This window comes from Hirundo rustica, chromosome 1, assembly GCF_015227805.2.
Source record: "Hirundo rustica isolate bHirRus1 chromosome 1, bHirRus1.pri.v3, whole genome shotgun sequence".
NCBI classification, from domain to species: domain Eukaryota; kingdom Metazoa; phylum Chordata; class Aves; order Passeriformes; family Hirundinidae; genus Hirundo; species Hirundo rustica.
Window position 1 is genome coordinate 133,053,680 of NC_053450.1, and position 24,320 is coordinate 133,077,999.

At 35.9% G+C, this 24,320-nt stretch overlaps 1 protein-coding gene across 5 annotated transcripts in view; it reads right to left on the reverse strand.

The window, feature by feature from the left end:
* AKAP9 (A-kinase anchoring protein 9) overlaps positions 1-24,320 on the reverse strand; it is a 106,324-nt gene that overhangs the window by 68,126 nt on the left and 13,878 nt on the right. For all 5 annotated transcript variants that reach the window (XM_040077411.2, XM_040077336.2, XM_040077166.2 and 2 more), the window contains exons 2-3: positions 11,897-12,151; positions 3,663-3,707 (exon numbers count right to left, since the gene is read on the reverse strand). In XM_040077411.2, the coding sequence (XP_039933345.1) occupies positions 3,663-3,707; positions 11,897-12,151 (300 nt within the window). The remainder of the gene's footprint in view (positions 1-3,662; positions 3,708-11,896; positions 12,152-24,320) is intronic.

The following is a 24,320-nucleotide window of genomic DNA, read 5'->3' on the forward strand; positions in this document are numbered from 1 at the left end:
GGTTGAGGGAAGCCTTGGGAGCAGCCTGGTAATTCCTGGCACAACAAATTTTGCTCTGTAAGAGCAGAAAGACATTTGATAATGAGTTATGAACTTCAAAATACCTTAACTCAAATTAATTTTCCATTTATCTGCAATTTAAGAATCCACTAGTTCAGATGCCAACTTGAGTGTTAGTAGATGGCTAAACAAGGCCTGCAGGACTCTGTTTCGACTTACAGTCCCAGTGATTTACCCATTTAGAGATCTTCTGCAAGTCTATAAATGCTCTTAATGTAGATTCTTACAATTTGTACTTTAAAAGCTTTGCAGTTCACCTTTAAAACTGAAACATTCTTATGACTTAATTACTTATGATGTGCTTAGTTACATACCCCAGGAAACAATTAAACATTGAAAGATTCAAACCACATACCATTTTAACATAATGGAAACAAGAAGTAACAAGAGCTCTGGATAAAACTGTATGAGCAAATAATTACAAAATAAGAACAGATTAAATTTTACAATACATTACTCAGCAGTCACAATTTTGGTGAATAAATTATATGAAACAAGTGAAGGTTATGGAAGTCTCTCAAATGACATTCTGTCTGATTGCTCTTCTTTGTGTTTTCAAAAAATTCACAGAAATTTTGTCTAGCATTATAAAGTAAAATATAATCTATAGTCTATTGACTAAAAATAAAGGTTTCATTGCTATTGCGTCAGTTTATATATATGCTTAAAGCAAAGGAAAGGAATCCTGTTTCTGAGAAACACAAGGAAAACAAACTTCCACCACTGAATTAAGGCAGTGATTCATGACAAATGCCACCAGAGGTCAGGATAACATTTATGAAATCACTGCACCCTCTCTAAAGATCCTTAGACCTTGGAAAACCTGAAACTGTATCCTCAAAAATAGCAGCAATATACAATATGTAACTACTTACAACATTAGTATCATTACTACAGAGATCTCCCTCTATCAATAATAAATTCGTGCTCAGCATAAATCAATACATACTGATCTGCTTAAACGACCTGTTTGATTTGGTAGTAGAAACATACAGAAGTATCTGAAACAGATTAACAAGTTTACCTCATGTTTTCTTTCCCCCTCCACCCGTTCTAGTACATTTTAGCCTCTCCTTAATCTTTTAGTTATTCACAACTGATTATATGAAACTTAGCTAAAATTAGCAATTAGGCCAACTTGGGAAAATGATTTCAGTGTATTTTGGAGGTTTTGCGGAGGAGAGTATATACGCCATAAACAAAAGCCATTTTCAGTTAGTGATGAAAATAGTTGCAATCCTATAACTAAGGTAAATAACTTCTGAAAGAGAACCATTGATGACTTTTTAAAATAGCATGGCTTAATATATTTTTCTATATATACTAACAGAACAGCAACAGGTTTCTTTACAGAGTAGTTAAGGTTGAGGTAGAGAATTTCAATAAAATTTATAAAAACAAACTTTCTAGACTTCATATTAACCATCTTTTCAGACATATACTTTGCAAATTGGAAAGAGAGCCAAGAAGAGAAAAAAAAAAAAAATCAGGTGGAACAGCTTTTCAGTTATACCACAAAACTGAGGCATATGGAAAATGTACGGGAGAAACTTTACCTTACAGTTATAAAATCCCAACTGTTGGAAAAAGCCTAACTTCCCTTAGTTCTGAATTCAACCCGTAACTTTAAAATAGCTACCCATCATTGTAATTTAAGACTATGCAGGTAGGCATCTTTGTTGCTCACATTGAGGAATTTATCCCAAAAGACAAGCTGGTCATATGAAGGATTTTTACCAGTCTTCAGTCGGCTAGTGTAGGTATTAGAAAGGTGGCTGAGCAGAACTGAACAACAGACTGTATTTACAATAAATTTCCTTCAATACAAGAAATCTTATATAAACATACCTTCACTTTTGCTTAGATAACTGTATTGCCTTATAATTATGTGTCTGGTAAGTCTCCTAAAGAGGGAAATATCCTATCACTTAATTTTATCAATTCCTCAAGAGATGGGGCTGAAGAATTGACACCATCAGATTTAATTTATCAACGACAACATAACAAATGATTTACAACCTATCTGAATTTGAAGGATGACAATTCAACTTAATTCCTGGCAAAACCACTAAAAATAATACAGATGTTGTAATCTATAAGGAAAAAGATGGATCAACAGGCCTATGTGTCTTCAAATATGGCTTTTCTTAGCGTTCGGAAAAGGAAATCATGTCTTCAGTATCTGAAAGATTGCTCCCTAATATCCTCTGCAGGTAATCTGTGGAAATCTTTGAACACTGAAGTGTTTAGATGTGAAATTTCATGTTAAAACGAGAGCTTTAAATTCATCTGAAATTGAAGTCCAAAACACTGAAATCAGAACACATCAGAAAACATGTGGTATAATTACCATGAGGCATTATACCACATGTTTTCTGTATCCTGTTGCTCTGCGCAGACATGTTTTCTTCAGCTTTTAAAATCTGTCTCTAGCACTACTTCCTACCACCTCAGAAGTAGGATCAGAATTTCATTCATATTTCATGATATATGTAGCATGTCTCACTTGTCGAAATACATGAGTATCAATGACACTGTCAACTGTTTTCAAGGGTACATTCTTTACATACTGCAAATTCCATTTAAAAGTAACCACATACCATGGTGATGCATATTCTAAAAAGGTGCACTATGGTCATGGCAGTTTTTCAAAAGTATGTCTGCTACACTCTTGATGGCAAATAGCGATGAGATTAATTTAATTTACTTCATCCCCTCTTACTTGTTGCCAAGCTTAAGATTCTGGGTGTGTTTGTTCTGAAGTCTTTAGCACAGAGAACTGCAAAATAAAACCCAGACTGCCTCTATACAAAGTGATTGCTTGAGACATGAAAAACTAGATTTTCAAACTAAAACCAATTCTTACTGTATTCAGATGTTCCATGGCTATTTCTTGCTGGCATGTTCTTGACCGATATTTATGCATGAGGTAGTTTACTCCTGACAAACACAACTGTTTCATCTGACCGGACCCAAATTCCACAGACACAATACCCTTCAATGTGACGGAGATGAGCTGCAGGTGCCAATGTGTGGGCTGACTCTGGCTAGCAGCTCCATTCACTCCCCCACCAGCAGGGTGGAGGAGAGAAACGGAAGGGCAAAAGCAACTAAAATCCATGGGTGAGATACAGTCAGCTTAACAAGTGAGAGAAAACAAACCAGCCAAACAAGAAGCGATGCACAGGCAATCACTCATCATCTCCCACCAGCAGACTGACACTCAGCCAGTCACTAAGGCTGCTTTGAAACTCACTAAAATGTTAAATAGTCTCTCACAGAAAACTCGTAGAGATTATGCACAGCCACTACTCCCATGGCAATACAAAGCACTAATACGACCTTAAGGATGACATTGCTACAACCCTTTATGTATCTACTGCATTATTTATTACAGTAGCCATCCCATTATGGAGTTGACATAATGCTTGCTTTAATGGTACATTGATCATACCAGTATGATGCATGCAACAGATTTGTCCATAATATCACATCTGCTTTTTCTTTCCCTCTCCTTTTGAAAAACAATGCACAACATTGTAGCAACCATGTAACAGAAAAGGTTGAAAGAAAAGCTAGGAAAAGCATTACTTCAGTCTTACCTCAGAACTGTAATCTTCTACTGTGGTGGAAATTTCACTTTCTGGCTAAAATAAAATATTAAAATATTTACAATGATGGCACTCTAAAAATACTAAACAAGACATTTTCCATTTTACAGTATTTGAAAACACCAAGGTGTACATGAATTTGATAAGAGTATATGTACAGCAATGATTGCCTTCACTTGCTTGAAATCCCAGATTTAATAAAGTAATTTTGCTGTTGAACTATGATCACAGAAACACAATAATTACATGATAAAATCTTCAAATGACTACAGGTGCAGAACAATATTTTGGAAATTTAATGTGATTTTCTGGGATTTATTTTTGTTTTTTTTTAAAGAACTAAGAAGTACCATAAAAAGAACTTGTTTCTGCTATATAAATTTTATCTAATTAGGAACTTTGCTGGCTTAAGAACACAATCTTGTATAGAACATCATTTTCGTACATGCAAGACTTTTGATGTTAACTAGAATTTTAAAACAAACACTCATCCTTCAGTTTCCGTAGAAACCAAGGGAAGAAAAGTGGACAAAGACTCAAATCTTGTGATCTAATGAAGTAGAGGAATTAATTAAAGGAAAAAAGCCCTAACAAACTGAGCATAAATGTACCACAAACTGAGCATAAATGTGCCACGCAGACAGCTGAATGAAACACAGTGTATCTTGATGAACTACATAAACTGTATCAACTTTGAGAATTAAAATGTTAGTGGGAAAATATGCAAATTATGTATATAAGGTGCACTATCACGGACTAAGTGCACTAGAAGGAAAAACTTGAAAACTTGAGAAGTGTAACCATGAGTTACAACTACTTTGGCAAAAATGATGTGCACATAATAGAGCTTGTCCAAAATTCATTTAAGATGCTAGCCAGCCTCACATTAAATCTGTCTCCATTTTATACTGAGTTCTGTCAGGCTTATTTTCAAAGGAACATGGTATGCTTTGCATCATTAAACACAGGTACAATCTGGAATGTCAACTGTTTTCGTTTTTTTCAAAGTAACCTACCACTCATACCTCCTGAAGTTCTGCAGTTTTTACAATCCTAACAACATTGATTCTACATATTTTGAATCCAATATGCAGCTCCAGAATGTAATTAACCTAAACATAGGGTATTGTTTTATGTACAGAGTGCATACATTACCTTAAAATACTTATTTGGAAGTTAAAATTCATATGGTGCATATAATTTTAAAAAATAAAAACCAAGTCTATCTCAAAACAAGGACACAAACTGAAACAGAAATCAAAATTATGTTTTAAAACTGACAAAAGGGTGACAGAAGTGTTTCTGCTATGGAATGCAAAATTTGTATTTTAAAATATTTAATTTTCACACAAATATATTTTATTAATATTATTTATATTTATATGAATATTTGTATATATATACATTTATGCAAAAAAATACAATCTTGTTTGCAGTCCAGATCCTTGGTCTTGGACAAAATCTCCTGTAAGAAATAAAATCAGAAAAAAAACACAAATAATTTTTTTTCGTAACATAGATAACAAATACAGGGCTGTTATCTTCTTACAATTTTTCATGGTTTGTTCCAATTCAGCAGTCTTCACAAGAATGATTAGAAACATTCCTATAGAAGCTAAGAAGAGTTACTATAAATGTGTGTGTATATATATATACAGCTAGAGCTAAGAATTCTTCAAATCTTTATATGCAGTATGAAATACAGGCACTTCTCCAACATGCAAAAAACAGGAAGTAGTCAGACTTCTTCAATAGTTTTTCCTTGTAACTCTTCTGAATTATAAAAAAGTCTCTTGTTCGTAAGGAAGATGACAAATGAATTTTTACCTCCTTGGATAAACTCTAGGTAGATAAACCTAGTAGATAATTATAGAAAAAGGAAAAGAATTTGTAGTTGAAGCTTAGGCTGGAATGAGAAAACATGAATTCTCAAAGAAAGTTGATTATTGAAAATAACTCTCTAATTTTGTTACAGCAATTTGGCATCTTTAAAAAAGTTAATATATTGCTGGCCCTTTCTGAATACCATTCTAAAATAAAAATAATTTTAAAAATTAATCTAAAAAAAAGCCTAAAATATTTTTCACAAAATTGTCAAAACCACATAGTGCTCCATCAGTTTAGGCGTACAAGATGTGTTAGCAGCATAAATAATCTTTCTAAAATGTCAGCTTCAGTCCTGGATCTAGACAGTTCTTTGCATGTTAAAACCCAGTATTTTTGCCAAGTGATTCTATAATTTTAAGGACAGAAAGATGGCCAAATGAACTCCAGTTAAATGCACTGTCTCCTGTACTAAGGGGATCATCCAAATCCTGCTAAAAACCAGTTATAAAGAATTAAAGCCTATGAGCTCACACATTAGACCCCAGACTGTAAGACTTCATGTTATTCTTTTGCCATTAGAATCTGTAACATTACAGGTAGACAACATTTTACAGGCAGTCATTTTGCCCTCCAAGCAGCTATGTTACTTCCTAAGATCTGACCAACTTTATTTCAAAATCCAGTTTCTTCCATTATCAAGCCAACTATTCTGTATGCTTCAATTATTTTTTGATCAACTAAAGTATTTAGGTTTTACATAGCTCATTTGAGCCACAGAGGTCCAGTTTGAAAGGAAGTAATTTCAAAAAATTCTAACTACACAGTCTTCACAGCAAAAAATCTTTTGAAAAAATAATGCCAAGAAGGCTATTTATCAGTTCACTCAAAGTTTCATGGAATTTGAAACAGGTACTTGTTACACCCTCACAGTTGTTTGGCACGTATTCTATTAACTACGTCCCACAGCATTTTCCTGCTGCAAACAGTTACTCTCTTCTGGCAAAATACTTTAACACCTTATTTAGTATTTTCTTCACTGACAATGTAGTTGATTGTTAAAATACACTGAAGAGACATCTCAGAGACTCTTTATAGGCAAGGATCTCCAACAATTCTGCAAATGGCACCTTTAATGATAACAGCATTCAGAAAATTTTAAAAAGTTCCATCTATATACTTCAGAGGAAATAGTGTAAGATGATACAAAAAAAAAAAAAAAAAAAAAAAAAAAAAAAAAAAAAAAAAAAAAAAAAAAAAAGGAGTTAGCCTGTGGAATACAGCAGGCCCACTTTAGAGTAACTTGTTTCTCTATCCAGTTAAGTACTGCTCAGTCATGTTCTTGGACACTGGACACCCAACAATATCCCAGGGTTCACAAAAGAATTCATATACAAAATTGGCCACAAAGCCTGAAAAGTGATTTTCATATTTCTTTGGAAAACTTCCATAGGTGACAATAAAATATTTTGCAAGAACTGACATCCAGTACTCAACTACTCAAATCACAATGGATGAAGGTATAGATGGAATATTCATGGAACAGAATTCTACCTGAAGGAAACGACTGACTTTTTTATGACCTCAGTGAAAACTGTCACAAAAATGTAACCACAAAATGCTGGATTAATTCTTGACCAAGTCATTTTGATTTTGTCATTTTCAGATGGGTTTCTAGCAATTCATAGAGGATCACAAGTAAGTCTAATTAAGAAGACCGTGACTAGAAGTGAGGCAAAGAGAATGTAAGCAGAATATCTCACTCATAAACTCCTCTCTTTAGGTCATCCTGAACCTTATGGGCCTTTAATACTTGTAGAGTATTCTGAATACGAAGGGCTTTTCTTTTTTATTGCCTTACCATGTCTTCCTTAGTTCCTAATACCAAAACCATTCAATTCAATTCCCTGGTGATTTATGATCCAAACCAATTTACTATGATCAAAATGAACCGAGTGCATTTTAGTGGAGGTAAACTGCTGCCAAATCTGAATATAACCTGCAGCGAGGTACTGAACTCTGCAGAGTGTAAACTTCTGATGGTATCAGAAAACACCATCAGCAGCGGTAACCTAAGCATTCAATTAGGTTTCTATTATTTGGTAACATGGCTTTATAAATCTTTAATCTAAAGTGAAATAGCCTGTAATTGCAGAGACCATACTCCAATACAGGTAATTTCTGTGCCAGTAAATCTACTATATATCAGTTTTTACAGAGATAAAGGAAGGCACAATACCAGAGATTGTCTTGTGAATTGAAGAAAATTGGCAAGTTATTCTGTTATTATTATTTTCTGCCCAGATGGTGAATGGAAAGGATGACTTGCTTCAATCAGAACCATATGCTGCTGAGGATTTATTACCTTCTCTTGTGGCACTGACTTTACTATTGAACAGACTATTTCCAAACATTTGCTTTTCTTCATTCTTCAATTTCAAAACATGTTGCAATGGATGCTATATAATCTGAAGTGACTGGGCTAATTTTTACTACATTTATCTTTTTTCTTTTTTTTCTTTTTTAATTCCTACACCTTACTGTACATCCCAGAATAGCTCTTTTCTAGTCAGAGCCTTTAGTTGCTCTTTGCTTTCATGCTACCATCACAGGAATATCTTACCACATTCACCACTTACGCCTTTTCTCACTGAGGCATCCTCTCTGTTTCTTCATGCTGCTTACATTCTTTCTTATTGCTCTCACTTTTCTTCATCAGTTCTCAAGAATCCTACCCAATGTCTCTTTCTTAATCACTTGCTGATCCTTGTACGTCAAAACCTCAGACATTAACAACTGGAATACCTTACAGAAATGAAACAATAAACATGGAGCTATAAACTTTACCACCTACTTCAGTTAACAGTTAAGCTATTCTAAAACTATTACCAAAAGGATTTGTCTTTTGAAAAACAAAAGACGAGTTACTAATCCAACCTTAGTCAATTAGCAGGTATTCTTCATCACAGAACTTTGAACTTTTCTTTTCTAAGAAGCTTTGTATAATAGCTTTTACTATCCAGGTGACTCAAGGACAATTTTACTGTGACACAGGTTAATTTCTTTTGCTTTCCTGGCATTAGGACATTCCTCAAAGCAGTGTGCTCCAATCCATCCGTTCCAAGACTTCTCAGAAAAGCTGATCTCAGCAAGTATTTACCTTAAAAGCAGCTTTTGCTTTCTTCCATTTTTAGCTGCAGAAGTCACGAAAAGAAGCAGTACTAAACACAAGATTTTGCTTCCAGTTCATTTTATAATGTGGTCTAGGTTATTTTTTCTATATGAAAAAGGACACTATGGATGTCAACACCCAAAGATAGATATCAGGGTGCAATAGAATAAGGACAAAAAATACTCTCTTTGTGAAAACAAGACAAAAAAGCATTCAACATGAAACAAGAGACTTTCACCAATAAATCCCAACTGGCATTTTTCTAAGAAATCTTGTAAATTGTTCCTTCAACAGTGGATGGAATACCTTAAAGACTACAGATAATTCAGACGGAAAGTAAAATGTAATGGCTAAACAAGGATAGTTCTTCCAGAGTTCTTCCAATTAGTTTCTGCAACTGGAAGGAATACAGGGGGATAGAGGAACCCACCCTTAGAAACACAGAAGGAAGAAAAAAAAGGAAATGGATGACTGCAAAAAAAAGTCTTTGTACTCTAAACACTTTTGTCCTCTGAAAAAAACCTCTTTTGCCTTCACAGGGGAAATAAGCTCCCAGACGAGAATCTCTGTTTCACTTTCTGATATTCATATTGAGTAAGAGAACCCTTTTTTACTTGTACTTGGACATTTAAGTCCACTGGGGACTTAAAATCATACTACAAGAACTGCAGGGAGATAAACTTCTACCCACAAAACTACCACAGATGAACCAACCAAGATTTCTAGATAGACAGGCAGTATAGTCAGACGTTCCAAGTCTGTATTTTGTGGTACAGAAAGAACAATTCTAAATATCAGTTCTGGTAAAAGATGAAATAAGTAAGCGGAATCAGAGTTTAGCTAGAAAATGACCCTACATAATACTTCCAGTAATCCTGTCTCACTCTTCTGACACAGCAACCTAGAACGACTTAATGCTGGGTGAAAACCAAACTGCTCAAAGCTGTAATTCTCCAGTGCAGATTAGCCTGAAACTGCCTATTACATTGGCTGCCATTTCAACTCAGTCAGCTCCAATCCAATTACTGTAATATAGGCTCTCTGTCCAAATCATTGCACTTTGTAGGACTAAAACTAGGAAATTACGAGATTCACTGAAACACTTTCAGAGTTTTTCCTCTTCTATTAATACTGCAAAGACTTTAGAAATCACCTTGCAACTACAGAATACCGATTATTTATTTAAGTAATATGAGTAAGGAGGCTACAGACCACATTTGGCAAAGAAAAATGCTCTCCCAATTGGGAGCGGGGTGTTTTGGTTTTGGGGGTTTTTCTCTGTGGAAATGAATACTGGTCACTAAGTAACTCAACAGAGTCAAATGACAAATTTACATGATTCCCATGCTTATTCTTTTAAAGCTACATTTTAAAAGAGAAAGAAGAAACCAAACCACCTCCCCCCAACAAACCAGAAACCCCAGTGCACCTCCATATTTATTTATTTAAACAAACGATAAGTTGCTCTGGGAGTAAGACAGACCTCAAAAAAATCATAACCCATCTTAAGAATGTATTTATGCATACAATCTTTAGCAACTGCAGGGCAGATATTTTTTCCATTTCTAAACTCATCTATGTCCTGTACTGTATGCATTTAGAAGCCAACACAGGCCACTAGGACCAACCTGATCTATTTAGACCCGCCTTGAGCGCAGGATCAGACTAGATGACCTCAAAGGTCCCTTTTAACCAAAGTTATTCTATGACTCTGTACTTTACCCTGTTCCTCCAACTGTAGTAGATATACTTATCCTAACATAGGAAATACATTAGCAGAATCCATCTGCAACTTCAAAATATATTTGGTCAAGGAAATTACTTCATACAGTTGTCATATTTATGTAGATTACTGCATTATTAAAACAACAGTTTGAGTCTCTCCAAACACTTCTCAAGCAGTCCTCTCTCGTTACCTGCAGATAACCTGATTCATTTCATAAAGCATATCTTTCTCTTTTCCTAGTAGGCAAAAAAGTCACATCTTCGTCTATGAAAATAGTTATTCTGTCATCAAATTTCTTACCTCCTCCAGGAAAATCTGAGTTGAACAGACAGTTTTATTGAGTAGCTACATACAGTTTTGAAGCCTTAACATGAGCTTTCTAAGAATTAAAAGCTACAAATTAAAGGCATGTACCTACAAGGTTCAGAATATCTAGTGTATTGATATATTGATATTATTGATACATATTATTGATTTATATAATCTAGTAAATTACAGGCTTAAAACTGTAAAATAAATGGATCAATTACTTTACAAGTGTTCATTTGCAAGTATGATTTAGTCTGTCTGCCCCTCCAACACAGTAAGTTTAGGGCTTTTTGTAACAAAAATGAAAAAACACTTCAAAAAGTGTAATTTCTCAGTTAGTCCTCAGTTGCTGGAAATTCAGTAATGGAGTCAAAATGGTTACAAATGGTCTATTCCAGCACAGGACTGGCAAGTCAAAATGCAGAGCATTCATCTATACCACATCTCTCAAAACTTACTGTATTCATCTGCACAGAGCTGGGAATCTGCAATGAGATGCTTCCACAGAATGCCAGTCATGGCATTTCAGAAGCACTGGTTTCACAAAAGGAGTAAGTTATTATGTAAATAGTATCAGCCATCAGCCCTTCTTGTCCCTTCTATCTGTAATGACATTACATGAATTCATGTCCACTCAGAACTAAGCTGGACTGCCAGTATATGTCACACAGCATCTTCCAAACTTCTCAGAGCATGTACTTTCAGCCAATAGCAATTAGGATTATATTTCATTAAGTAGTAAAAGCAGAGTAACTGTTAATCAATCTCTTAAGCCTTCAGTAGTGATTTCTAAATTCATTCCTTGTCCTCATTAACCAGAGCAACTCAAATTACATCATGAATACGAGAAAGATGTTTAGTTTTGCATTTTGGTGTAGTCATAAATACAGAGATCAAAAATTCACTTCAGTCTGCAATACCTAATAAAACAAAATTCATTTTTGCACATTTAAGGAGGATAGCGGTACAAACATACTTCCAATATTCTACAGGGAACTGACTACAATAAAAAAAAAATTATGCCAACAGGCAGGTAGAAAGTGTTTTCTCTGGACATACTAAGTCAGATAGAAGAAGAAAGGAAATAATGTGCAAAATCTCATCCAATTCCCTTATTTCCACTCTCAAAATGAATGGATCATTTTATGCCTCCTCATCCCCAAAGTGACTATTTATAGCCTGAGACAAACTTACCTCAATGGTGTAAGCCTGGGTGTGTTTGATAATTTCTCCACTATGCAAAGTTCTGATAACAGCAAAGTCAGCACTAGCAGCTGCTCCCCTTCGGCTGCTACATGTGGATATTTCATCACTTCGAGATCGATCAGTTTCAATCCCATCTTGTACTGATTCTTCATCTTTGATGTTTGCTGTTTTCCTCTTCTTTTTCTGCTTCTTTGATCCATTTTGACCATCAGTTTGCGCCTTCCGCTGCCTAAATTGGGCAAGCTGTATAGAAGACAAAATCTTGTTAAAAGTGAAAGTTTTCCTCTTTATCACTAATGACATCCTCTATAAAGGCTTACCCACTATTCTACATAAAGCTTCAAACTAATCACCACTGAAAACAAGACGGAAATCAATGTTGCATATATGAGACAGACCCAGATTATTTTTCCATTTACATACTTTGCTTTAACAAAATCTTAAATGTAAACCAACATTCAATTCCTTTTCAGTTTTGTACTCGCAAGTTACTATTCCACAGACTAAAAATCAAAATATTCAAAGGTAAAGGTACAAATGTCATTATAAAGGACAAATGCAATGAAATAACCTGATGCCTTTTTTCAATTTCACAGAAACCTTAAAATAATTTACAGACATTCCTTTTAATTTTTATTTCAGAGACGGACACAAACAAATTTCTCTTCAGCAAGTATCATAACAAACTTTAAAAAAGTTTGTTATAACAGAAAAAGCTGATCAAGTTACTGAAAACATAGCTAAGTAGCAAAATACATGTTAAGCGAATACTCTAAAACCAAAAAGTGAGCAGATTACAAGACACACTACCTTGTAGCAAAACATGCTGATGAATAAAAGTCACAGGTGAGCCAGACACACAGTTTAAAAACCAATTAGTATGTAAGCTATTCAAATACGGTTAAGACACTGCCTTTTGAAGAGCTTATCACTTTTAATCACTTTACAGTGGTTTACACAAGAAAATCCATTTAAAATATTTTTTAACAAGAACAGAATTTTTGTTCAAATAATAAAAACAAGTGCATTGGGGTTTACCAATTAGAATTCAAAACTAAAAAGATTTTATCAATAAAATCTGAAAACAAGAATCATTACTTTCCAATTGAAGCATCCAACATTAAGTGCTACAATGAATTTCCTAAATATAGCTCCAAAAAGCCTACAAATTGTAAAGCATACAAATAAACTTTCAACATCAACTAATACTCAAATATCATATTCTTTTAAATAAATACGCTGCAATTGTAAGAAAATAAATATAGAAAAGATAGCATATTTGCTCATCATATTCACCAGTCGAGAAAGCCAGGCTTCCATCCACCTTCTTCAGGAACACCCAGACTGAACAGGACACACGGACCCTTTCCCAGTCACCGTTTGGTTACTGTGCAAGACGTCACATGAGGGGCTTTCTAGTTCTCATCTGGCCCCAAGAGAGTGGAGAAGCCCCAGTCTAAATACATGCATCACTGAGAGATCAGTTCTGACATGTGGCTGGTTTATGCTTTTGTCCCTTTATTTGTATTTCTCTGTGGGTTTCTTCAGCCTCCTCTCATCCCTTAGGACGATGGACAGCTTGGCATATGGCTTCTACTCTGTTTACAGGAGGAGGACCTCAACATTTGCTGAGCCAAATATGCTCACCTAAGTACTTAATACTTACCTCACTTACTACTTTTCTAATTAGTTCAACTTCGGGGTTTTTTTTTCTATTTTTAAATATGTATCGTTTCTTATTTCACAAAAAATTCTTAAATCCAAAAATTCTAAAAAGGAAAAGAAAGAATAGTCTCCTTCTACTTCAAAGTTTAAGAGAAAACCCCCTCAAAACAGCCAATCAACCACCCCCAAAACCAACTAAAGAGAGATTTAGTTTCTCAAAAATGGGAAGGGTAAAGGTTATAGTTGTTCCCCTAGGATATTATTACATTCTCCTAAAACTAAGTTTATATCAATAAAATATTTTCAGTTGATCCAGAATGTGTTCAAATGTCCCAATGACAGAAAACAAACAACCTGACTTCAAGTGTAACTACTGAGAGATTTTGCTTTTTTAATGTTTTATTTCTAAGTAATAAATGACATGTAGTGCCACTGGTCAAGAACTCTCTTCCCCAATTTGACTGAAACCTTCTGTAATGGAAAGTTAAGTTGGCTTTTTTAAAGCAGCTTTACAGTCTTTATTCGTCTACAAAATTAGACATGTAGCTCAAGGACAAATTAATTACTTCTTGTCACCCCTCAAGTATTTTGCATATTTTAACTGAAGCATCTGGGCATGCTAGATTTCCCTCCTTTCAAAATTAAGTTGTCGACTTTCAGTTCTCCAGAATTAACAGATTAAAATCTACCATGGCAGTTATAAGCAGATGTTATTTTTTTTTTCCTGTTTAAACACTGATGAATATAAGCACATATGAAAGCTAAACACATGAGAAAATGAAAATGTTACATTTTTATATCACACAAGTTCTCAACTGACAAGTTCCGTATGAGGATCTAGGACTTTGGAAATAACTGCACTAGCAATGATGGATGCATGCACAAATCAGAGCACTTTTAACCTCACACATTCAGGTAGACACAGAACTGTCCGGCTACTAATGCAACAAAAATTTAAATTCATATTTTTAATCAAATTTTAAAAGTTAGAAATAAGAGAAGCAGCACAGCAAAAAGCTACTGTGGACCAAACACATTTTGTGATGCTCACATCAAAACGGAAGTCTCAGATACCAAATTCTTTCTCCTGAACTACAGTCGAGGATCTATCATTGTTCCAATGACCAGCAGGGAAAAGTCTACAAGCAGTCATGCGAGGCAAGGAAAACAAATTCTTTATAATTAAAAAGAAAAATACTTCCAGATTTTGTATTTCTAGAAAGATAGATTTTTCTGGCACGAACAAAACGTGAAACAAATACACACTGATACAATGTCTTATCCTGTCTTCCAGGCACACAGCTTAATTATACTACAACTAAGCCCGTGGAGAACTTAACGCTGCTTCCATCAGTTCTGAACCTGCAGATCTGCAGTTTTGAAACAATCCAATGTCAAGTCTCTTAGCTACAAGAATTGCAAGCAAGAGCCAAGTATGTAAACAGGAGGTACTCATGGAGGAGGAAAGATGCAAAGAAACAGAAGATGAAGGAAACTCAGAACAGGCTCTCTGCATTGAACAGAGAATGAGCACATTACCCTGGGAAAGCATCGGGAGCACCGTCTACCATGATCCACTTAACAACACATCTTTAGCACATATGAAAACCAATCCAGAGCATTTTTAACATTATTCACCTACCTGTCAAGACATCACCTCCAGCTTATCCCGCCATGCTGGTAAGACCTTGCTTGTATCCTGCAAGCCGTACTGGATCCTGTTAAATTTTTTTATCTGTATTTTTCAGTAGTGAAGAACAATTGATTTCACTCCTTGACCCTCAGTTTTTGCAACTAAATAAACTAACAACTGCCAATTCCCAGCTCACAGGTTTTTTTAAGTTCTGCTTCTGGGCAAAAAAACAATACCCTTGGAAACAGGCACGTTCATTTCATAGCATTTAGAAAAAAGAAATTATTGTCTGAAATATTTCTATCAAATATCCAGTGTACAATGAAATAAGAATGAAAATACATTTCTATACTTTCAATGCATAAAAGGGGACAAAAAAATTGTTCAGGAATAATTACTTGTTTATTTCCAGATTTTCAGAAGTACCATTTACAAGAGCTGCTCAGCTTTTCCAATTTGAAAAATGGGAAATGGGTATTAGCACTAAATTCTGTCACAAGATGTTGTCTCTTGTAAACAGAAAAACACTGAGTCACCAGACTACAATAGAGAAGCATGCAGACTGATAATGGGTATACTTTTCAAAATAATTTCCCACAGTAAAAGAACAATTGAGTAGAAGAACTTAGGTATTTAGATGAAACATGCATTTATCTAGTTCTAGTTATAACTTCCTACTCATGAATCCCAAACCAACATACTAGCACCAATTCCCATATCACAGACAGCACCAAAATTACCAATCCCCTGGTACAACATTATCTCCACTTTTAAATGCCAGTATCCTCCAACTGGCAGAAAGTCAGAAATGCGGAGAAGAATCAACTGCTATTAGGAACTAAATACTCTCGAGACAAAAGGGAACTAACTTGCAGAGTGGACAGGATTACTTGTGTAGCATGGGTTGGCACAATTTTGTTTTCTAGATACAGAGAAATGTAAAATGTTTTTCCCTGCCCTGACCGTAGCGTGGGTTGAGGGGGGAGGACAAGGACCTATCAGAAAGCAAGCTGGGATATTGGCGGCTAAGTTACCAATGAGAAGTGTCAATGAGACTTTGGAAGGAACATTTAAAACTGATCTGCTGGGACCGCCTCGCTCTCTCGCTTTAGGATCAGCCATGAGGTAGCATCGGAGGTGGTGGGCGGCCTCGGGTCAGGCCCTGCTGCCCTTTTGGGCGGCCGGGCCGGGCCTGTGGGTGTCTGAGGGCCGCTGCCCGCTCAGGGAGGGCCTGGGCCGGCTGAGCCCCTTTCCCCAGCTGCTGGCAGGGGAGAGGGGCAGCTGCAGCTCGGCGGTGCGGGGCCATGTGCTCAGACCTCGGCAGAAGGGACCAAAACATGGCCCAGCTTAATCACCACTGGCAGCAGAGAAATAAAGCCTGCAGCTCCATAACAACTCTGAGCTGGACTGTCCTAGATGAGACCGAGGGGTGGAAAAAAGGACCTTTACCAGCTTCCTTTATCAGCACGGCCTTGCATGTTTTCTTCGGTCCTGCAGCCCGGCGCATGCACGAGGCCTTTGCAAGCCCGGGCGGATTTAACCCTTTCTTAGCAACATAGAACTTTTAAAGCACAATTCTTCCTCGAGAGAAAGAAGAAAGAAAAAATAAAACCAAAAAACCAGAAGGTACATGGAACAGACACTGCATGAAGTCAGTTAGATGAGAAGTAAAAGAATTAATAATATTGGAATAGGATTGAAGAAGTGGATATTTTTAACCGGACTTTTCTAAGGTAAATTATGAAGAAATGAACTGTTCTTTGTAGCATCTTAGTATTATTTGGGTAGAATGCTATTCTAATCAAAATTAAGGGCTGATGTAATAGAGATTCATTTGGGAACTTTAAAACCTCCGCTTCTGGGTCAAAAGGAGGTCTCAGCTTTTTGAGACAAAGATAATTTTAGATCAGAAGAAGTATTCATGATTAATACCCCAGATACATTGAGAAGCTCTGCGGATAGAACATCACAGTCTGCGAAAACTCCGGGCAGCAGCAGATGTGTGACACTGAGAGGACTGAACTATTTTGTCCTGTAGCAAACATCTTCATAAAAAGATCTTAGAAGGACTCTTCTCCTAGAGTAATGAGTAGTTATGTCTAAGTGGTGAAACTGACTGAAAAGCCTAAATTGTGTCTTTCTATGTTGTTCAATAAGAAAGTTAATAGTTTGTAAGAGGAAAGAAGTGTGTTTTAAGGTATCGTTCTGTTTTAGTTTAAGTTTTCTTGTTTCTCAACTTTTTTTTTTCTTTTCTCAGTCTTTTAATATATGTTAATAAAACTATTTTTGTTCATTTTTAAGCTTAAGCCTGCTTTGTTTATTTTTCTCCTAATCTCTCCCTCCCACAAAAATATTAACACTAAAACCCCTACATTGTGTCAATCATGTCAGCAGCATTATTCATTTATTCAGCCACCTTCAGCAGATTCTGACCTTTGACACTTGTGCCAGCAGTCTGGACTGTTGGGTTACACTGTCCATTCATTAGTTTCAAATATGGTCTGACTGAACTATTTCTTGAGTAAAGGTCCATAGTAAAACAAAATTTGGCTCCAACAGAATGCAAAACTTAATCTCTTAAGCACTTAAAAAAAAGTTGGAAGAAAAGCTACAACATTTAATCACTGCATATATGCCAGTAGAAGACAATACTGAAAAAATCCCTGAAAATCAATGAAGCTACATTTGTAAAGCATCCATTTTTAGATGCTTTGTATTTTTAGTTCACATGCTTAAAAGACTTTTTAGAACAGAAACACACTAAGCACCATTTAAAACTGGATAATGGTTATTCCTTAACATTCTCAGCTAATGTAACAGATCTGGGTAGCCTCATTTTCAGAAGTATTACAGTTAACAGACAGTGCTCAGTGCTTCCAAAGAAGGATGTTAGGAAATAACATAATACATATTTGCTGTAGTTGCTGTTTTAAAAAAAAACATTCTAATTGTGAAGAAATTCATAGGTATAGCACATCCTGTACAAGTACAGCTGTACAGTCACACTTCATGTACCTGTACACAAACATTATTAGATTCAAACTTCAGCTTTCTAAAACCAAACTCATCTCCAATTCAGTGCTACGCAGGCACTTCTTATGGAAAGAGCAGGGTCTGTCCATCTCTCACAGCTTCTCTTGAGTACAAAACCCCTATTTATTTTTTTATATTCATTTAAGGAAAAAGTATGAAAGTATGAGTCACAAACTTATAGACTGACAACAAAAGAGAACCTCAGACAAGCTGCTACAAGCAAGTAATTACACTTTTTTATTTTTACACAGTACGAATAGAGCATGAATGGAGATCTACATCATGATTTTGCATTTCTCAATTACTATAACTTCAAAAGACGTTCCAGACACTGCTTAAACTTCAGATTAACATGTCATTGCAGACAGGGACTATTCTTTGTCAGAAGTTCTCAAATGGTCTGGTGTCCAATGAGAAATGCTCTGTGCCAGACCGAGTCATACTTAGATCACTCATCCAATGTGAGAAGACAAGGACTTCTGAATCTTCTGGTCTCTATCTAAAAAGAGTAGTTAGTGCCTAGAAGACAAATTGACAGCCCTGTAATACTCTTTATAGATAATCTGGATGATAAAATTGAATACATCTTAAGGAAGTTGATGGATCACAACAAACTGGTGGAAAGCCAGATACAGCAGAAGGAAGAATCACGATATTGCAAGACGTTAATGTGCTGGAAGCCTAAACCAACAAGAACTGCATCTGAGTTAATAAACATCACATCCTGAACCCAGGATAGAATTATCCCACATTGCAGTAACAGCTGGGGACTGACAGGGGTGGTGTGTAGCTCTGCTGAAGAGGACCAGAGAGTTAACCTGGCAAGCTACCCCAGAGCGAGCGGCATTCCCCAGCAGCAACGAAGAGAAGCCATTAAACTTTGAAATTACTCTCAATGCCTATCACAGTAAATGACTAAAACATCAGTTTGATGATTAAATACTTAACGGTATGACTGAAAAGCCCCCATGCAACCCTGTTTTGTAGAACAGAATTTGATAATGGTAATACCATTTGCTATTTGAGACTGCCTCACAATACTGAAAAAGCCCAATAAGCCTAACAAACAAATCCTGGCTTCGGTGCTTCAATGCAAATGTTTTATTTAAGTTTATAAAGCATATTTTAAACTTTTGATTTAGCAGACTGAAAGTCTCCACAGGAACTGTATTTGCAACTGAGCATAATGAGGACAAACTAGAGTGAAATAGAATTTTTTGTCAGATGTTGCTTGAAACTTTTCACCAACACAGAAGGCATAAATTTGCCTCAGAAAGGTATATAGAGTAAACGCTACAGAACCCGCTTTAAGCTGCACCTGAATGTATAACATGCATTGGTGGCAAAGTGTTGTGTAAGTGGTAACTACAATAGACAGACCTAGACAGACTCTGGCTGCAAGTACATAGTAACAGTTGGATATATTGGACATATTGGATATATTAAGAAACTCATGACAGATCGTTACCAGTCCTGTGATATAAAGGCTCAGGCTTTTATAATTATACTGCTCCTAATCCCCCATCGCTGAATGATAATAAGGTATAAATCCTGAAGGATTACTGAGAGTGAAAGTGAAACCAAAATATGTAGACTGAGACCTTGTCTTTTAAGACTGCCACCTTGTCTTAAAAGGTGAAGGACTAATTCAAGAATCACTTGCCCTAGTAATGATAGGTCAAGTGTCTACTCCCTTTGACCACAGGTAAGTAAATATTCCTACAGAAGCCTTCAGTAGCACAAAAAGAATAAAAAGAAGAGCCCTGAGGTGGGATTTGTTTTGATCATATATTAAGCACATGTATGTCCCAAGAATTCTTGACTGGGGTGTCCTGCAGGCCAATAGTGACAAACTAAAAAGGCCAACCTGAATTTGAGATTCTGACACAGTTTAGAAGTTGGACATTTGCTGTGGTTTAAGCTTATCCATCCTACCTTACCCTGGATAACTGAAAAAGTACCTGCCATAATCTCTCTCTCACCCATGACCTGGTTTTATGGTTCCAATACACAGTAACACTTTTATGTTTCACAGCAGCAGATAACAGGCCCTCAAAGGGGTGAGAGTCTAGGACACAGCAACACAGATTTAGGCAGTAAATCTCACCTGAGCTGTTTAAAACTCATCTGCTGTTAGGCTATCAAGTTTTGTACAAGCTAGTCTGCCCCCTAAAGAGATACTGAGCAGTTAACTGGCATTAGAGACGAAAGTGGCACTTTGTCACTTTTGTCATAGTCTCAGAAGGTCTAAGCACTGAGGGTTGTCTTGGCAAAGCACTAACTCCTGAAGTGCAGGTAAGTTTATAGTGTCTGCTTCTTCTAGGTTCCTGATGTCTATACTAAGCAAAGGATAACTGAAAGTAAGATGAATGGGAAAATGCCAACACAGAGAATAAACAGACATCCTCCTAAAGAAGTCTACTGATTCTATTCTGCTAATCAGCAAATAAGAGAGTATCACAACTCTTTTCAAATCCTGAGATAAAAACTCACAAAAAGAAGATAAATGAGCAAGCAACCTGCAAATACTTTAAACATATTATGTCACATAGCTGAAAATTCAAACTGTAAGTAAAGAATTAATGTTCTTTGCAAGTTTCAATCTGCTTATCTGTTGAGCCAAACAGAGCTTTAGGTTATTTGTTCCATTCAACAGATGCTGAATTTACTAAATGGGAAACATTAGACTGAATGAACAAGAAATAATCACCCAGAAATGAGGTATTTCCAATCTACTGATTTTTATGTTGCACTCACAGCCAGATTTTCCCAAATAGCTTGAACAATACCTTAGAATGTCTCCCCTTGTGGAAATTTAAGTGGCTCATGAGTATTAGCTGATGATAATAAAAATATAAAAATTTCCAAATAAGAAATCCTATAGGCTCTTCCTAAATAAAAGGCTCAGAGTCTTTCAGCTTCAGAGACAGCCATTCCTTTCGAGTCCTCTGAAAAAAACCAATGGTATCACCAGAATTCACAACCATAGCTATGGTATCTTGAAGGACAACACAGGATAATGAGAGGAACAGCACCTCAGGCAATTCTTTTTAGTCAGTCTTTATCAAGTTAAGAGTACTGTTGGCATTGCTAATTACCAACGGCGCTGAACTGGAATGAACCCCGCCAGATGGCACTGTGAGCTGGAAAGCCCCAGAATTAGTGTGGTTCTGATCTGGTCTGCTCTTCCCCGTCCCAAGAGTTTAAATAGGAACAGATCTAGGACCAGCTAAGTTCATTACAGCCGGGTTATTTTCTGGACACAGAATGGAAGTTAAGTGTATGAAAATTCACTCTAAGTCAGGTCACAATGACTGATGCAAGGACACCGAGCACATTTCAATGCTGGACTGCTTCAAGAAAAGCAATGCCTCGAAATAACTTCTAAAGAAAATTGCTCAACTAGTCTTTAACTAAAATGCTTCTACCTAGATGATTTATATACTGGTTCTATCTACTTTTTAATTTTATTCTTCTCATATTGAATGCTGCCTCTTTGCTGATATTGAGGGTGAAAAAAATCATCTGACCCACATTGGTACCAAATGCCCCCACGAAGCAAAGAGGAAATAACTGGATTGGGACAAGCTGTTAGTGAAAAAATGAGAGCACAACAGAAACTTGTTTCATGCTGCTTTCTACAAAATACCACAGATCATCCAGGAAGCCTAAAACATCAGGAAGTCTTTGGCCTTCGAAGTTAATGGTGCTGACATAAAACTGAGCCTCATTTACTCGACATTAAGTGATGAAGATCACCAGTTGGTGATGTCTCAAAAGGCACTAACAGTCACTTTTGCCAAGTTTCAGAGGCTTGGTAACAATGGGAAGGCAAAAGAGTTATGCACTGACAGAAATGCATTCTTTTTCCAGCAGGTTTCTGTTCAACACCAACTTTAATTAAAAACTGGATCCTGAAATACTCTTCAGCTAGGCTGAAAAAACCCCAAACCGTGCAGAGACAAAGTCAAGTCTTCAATGTCCTAAAACCTTTTGAAACAACTTTTGGAGGGGAGGTGGGGAAGAAAGAGGGCTTACCACAATGTTAACAAATGGATTGACAAACATATTAAAAGAAGAATATTTCTTCCTCTACTCCCTAAGCTTTTGTAAAATAATCCAACTTGCCATAGCAAGTAAACTCCAGGCCAGAGCTAAAGTTTTGTCAAATAAATGTTAATAATGGTGATATAAATGCTGGAATTAATTTTAACTTTTATAAAAGAATGATGGAAGAAAGGCCTACTACTTTGCTAAACTGCGAGCTTTTTGTATGATTTTTTCCCACTAATTCTTGAACGAGAAAACTTCACTGCTTTGCCTTGTTGTCCTTCACGTCTCACAAAAATATTTTGAAAATTTGCATCCAGAAGATGGGTTTGTATATTAATTCATTCTTAAAAAATAACCCTAATAAAAGATTTAAATACTCTGAAAGCATTATTTTTCATAAAGTTACATAAAGTACTGGTCATTGGACCCTATGAACATGTTATCCCACCATCCTTTAGAAACAAAAGTATCAATATTTATCTTCGGGCACTTTTCTGGGGTGTTTTGGTATCCACATAAGGCTATGGATACCTTCAGATGTGGCATCCATTTAAGAACAGTAACCTCATGGAAGTGCCGGACCCTAAACAAGACATAAATGTAGATGAGATTCTATTAACTGAAACAGCTGCTGTTTTAAAGGTGTATGTTAAGTCTACACTATGAATTTAGCATCAGTTTCCTATGGAAGCACAGGATGTGATATGTTTTGCTGACACAAACAAAAGACAGACTTCAGGAAGTGCACAGACAATTTGATCTCTGGTGCTGTAAGTCAAGCTATCAAATGATCATACCTTAGTAACACTTAACAGCTGAAAAGTAAGTGGTAGAGGCTATGACAGAATAATAAATAAAATTTTTGAGCTCCAAAAGGAGACACAAACCTTACCTATCATGGTCTTGATGTATAAAAACATGATATCCCTTCATCTTAATGAAATGTTGCCAAAATTCAAAGTTGTCAGATACTGCGTTAAAACTTAAGAATAACTAATAAAACTAAGCCACTGGTGGCATGCAGTAGACTAAATTAGGTAGGGCACACATGACACCCAACCAAATGGAAGGTAGATTGCTGTGTATGTCTACTGGCCTAAGGCATACAGAGCAATCAAGACAAAGCTTGTGCTCAATAACTCTGATCAGATGAAATCTAAAGGTAGAACAAAAGCAAACAACTAACAAACAATCAAAAATGCCTGGAACTTGCAAAAGGTATCGCATCTTAAAGCCTTTAGGACAGATTTAAAAATTACTGACAAAACACACTTGACAGAAAAATCATTAGACAGGCGCCATTACTACAACAATATTTCATAAAGGTGAACTCCTTAGCAAGTTTCTGCGTTGACATTTTTTGTAAGGTTGTACAATTACAAATATGTTTAAGATTTTAAGTACTTTTCTCCCATTTAATTCTTGATGAATTCAACCTTGTGAAACAAGTTATCTTCTTACAAAAGGCAGATACTGCCCTCTTGAACAGAAGGCAAAAAACACTTAAGCACTAAAACTATGTACTAGGTTGCAATTTTATTTCTCCTTTTTCTCTCAATATTGGGTTTGATTCAACAAAATTGTAGGGTTAGGCTTTACATTTACTGCAGCTGATTTCTACAGACTCAGTGAAGTCCAGTGAGTTACAAATAGGATCAATTTTTTTTTCATTCTCACCTGCAGAACCATACTTCATTAACTATTCACAATTAAATACTTAAATAAACCATAAAAATGAATATGCCACAGACCACAAGAAATACAAAACGAAGTAATGGACTTTCACAGATAGAGAGTTCAGTCAGGCTTATAAAAAAAATAAACCCCAAACATTTATTTTACAGCATAGTAGCAACTTAGAGACTAAATACAAGCATTAAAACATTAATCAATTCAAAATTTTAATTTCTGGAAAGCAGAAGAGTCATCAGACATATATCAGCAGGTATCACCAAAATAAATTTATTAAAAATCTGAGCATTGCTTATGTAGTAACTTCAATTTATTTCTTCTTGAAGCAACTGGTTT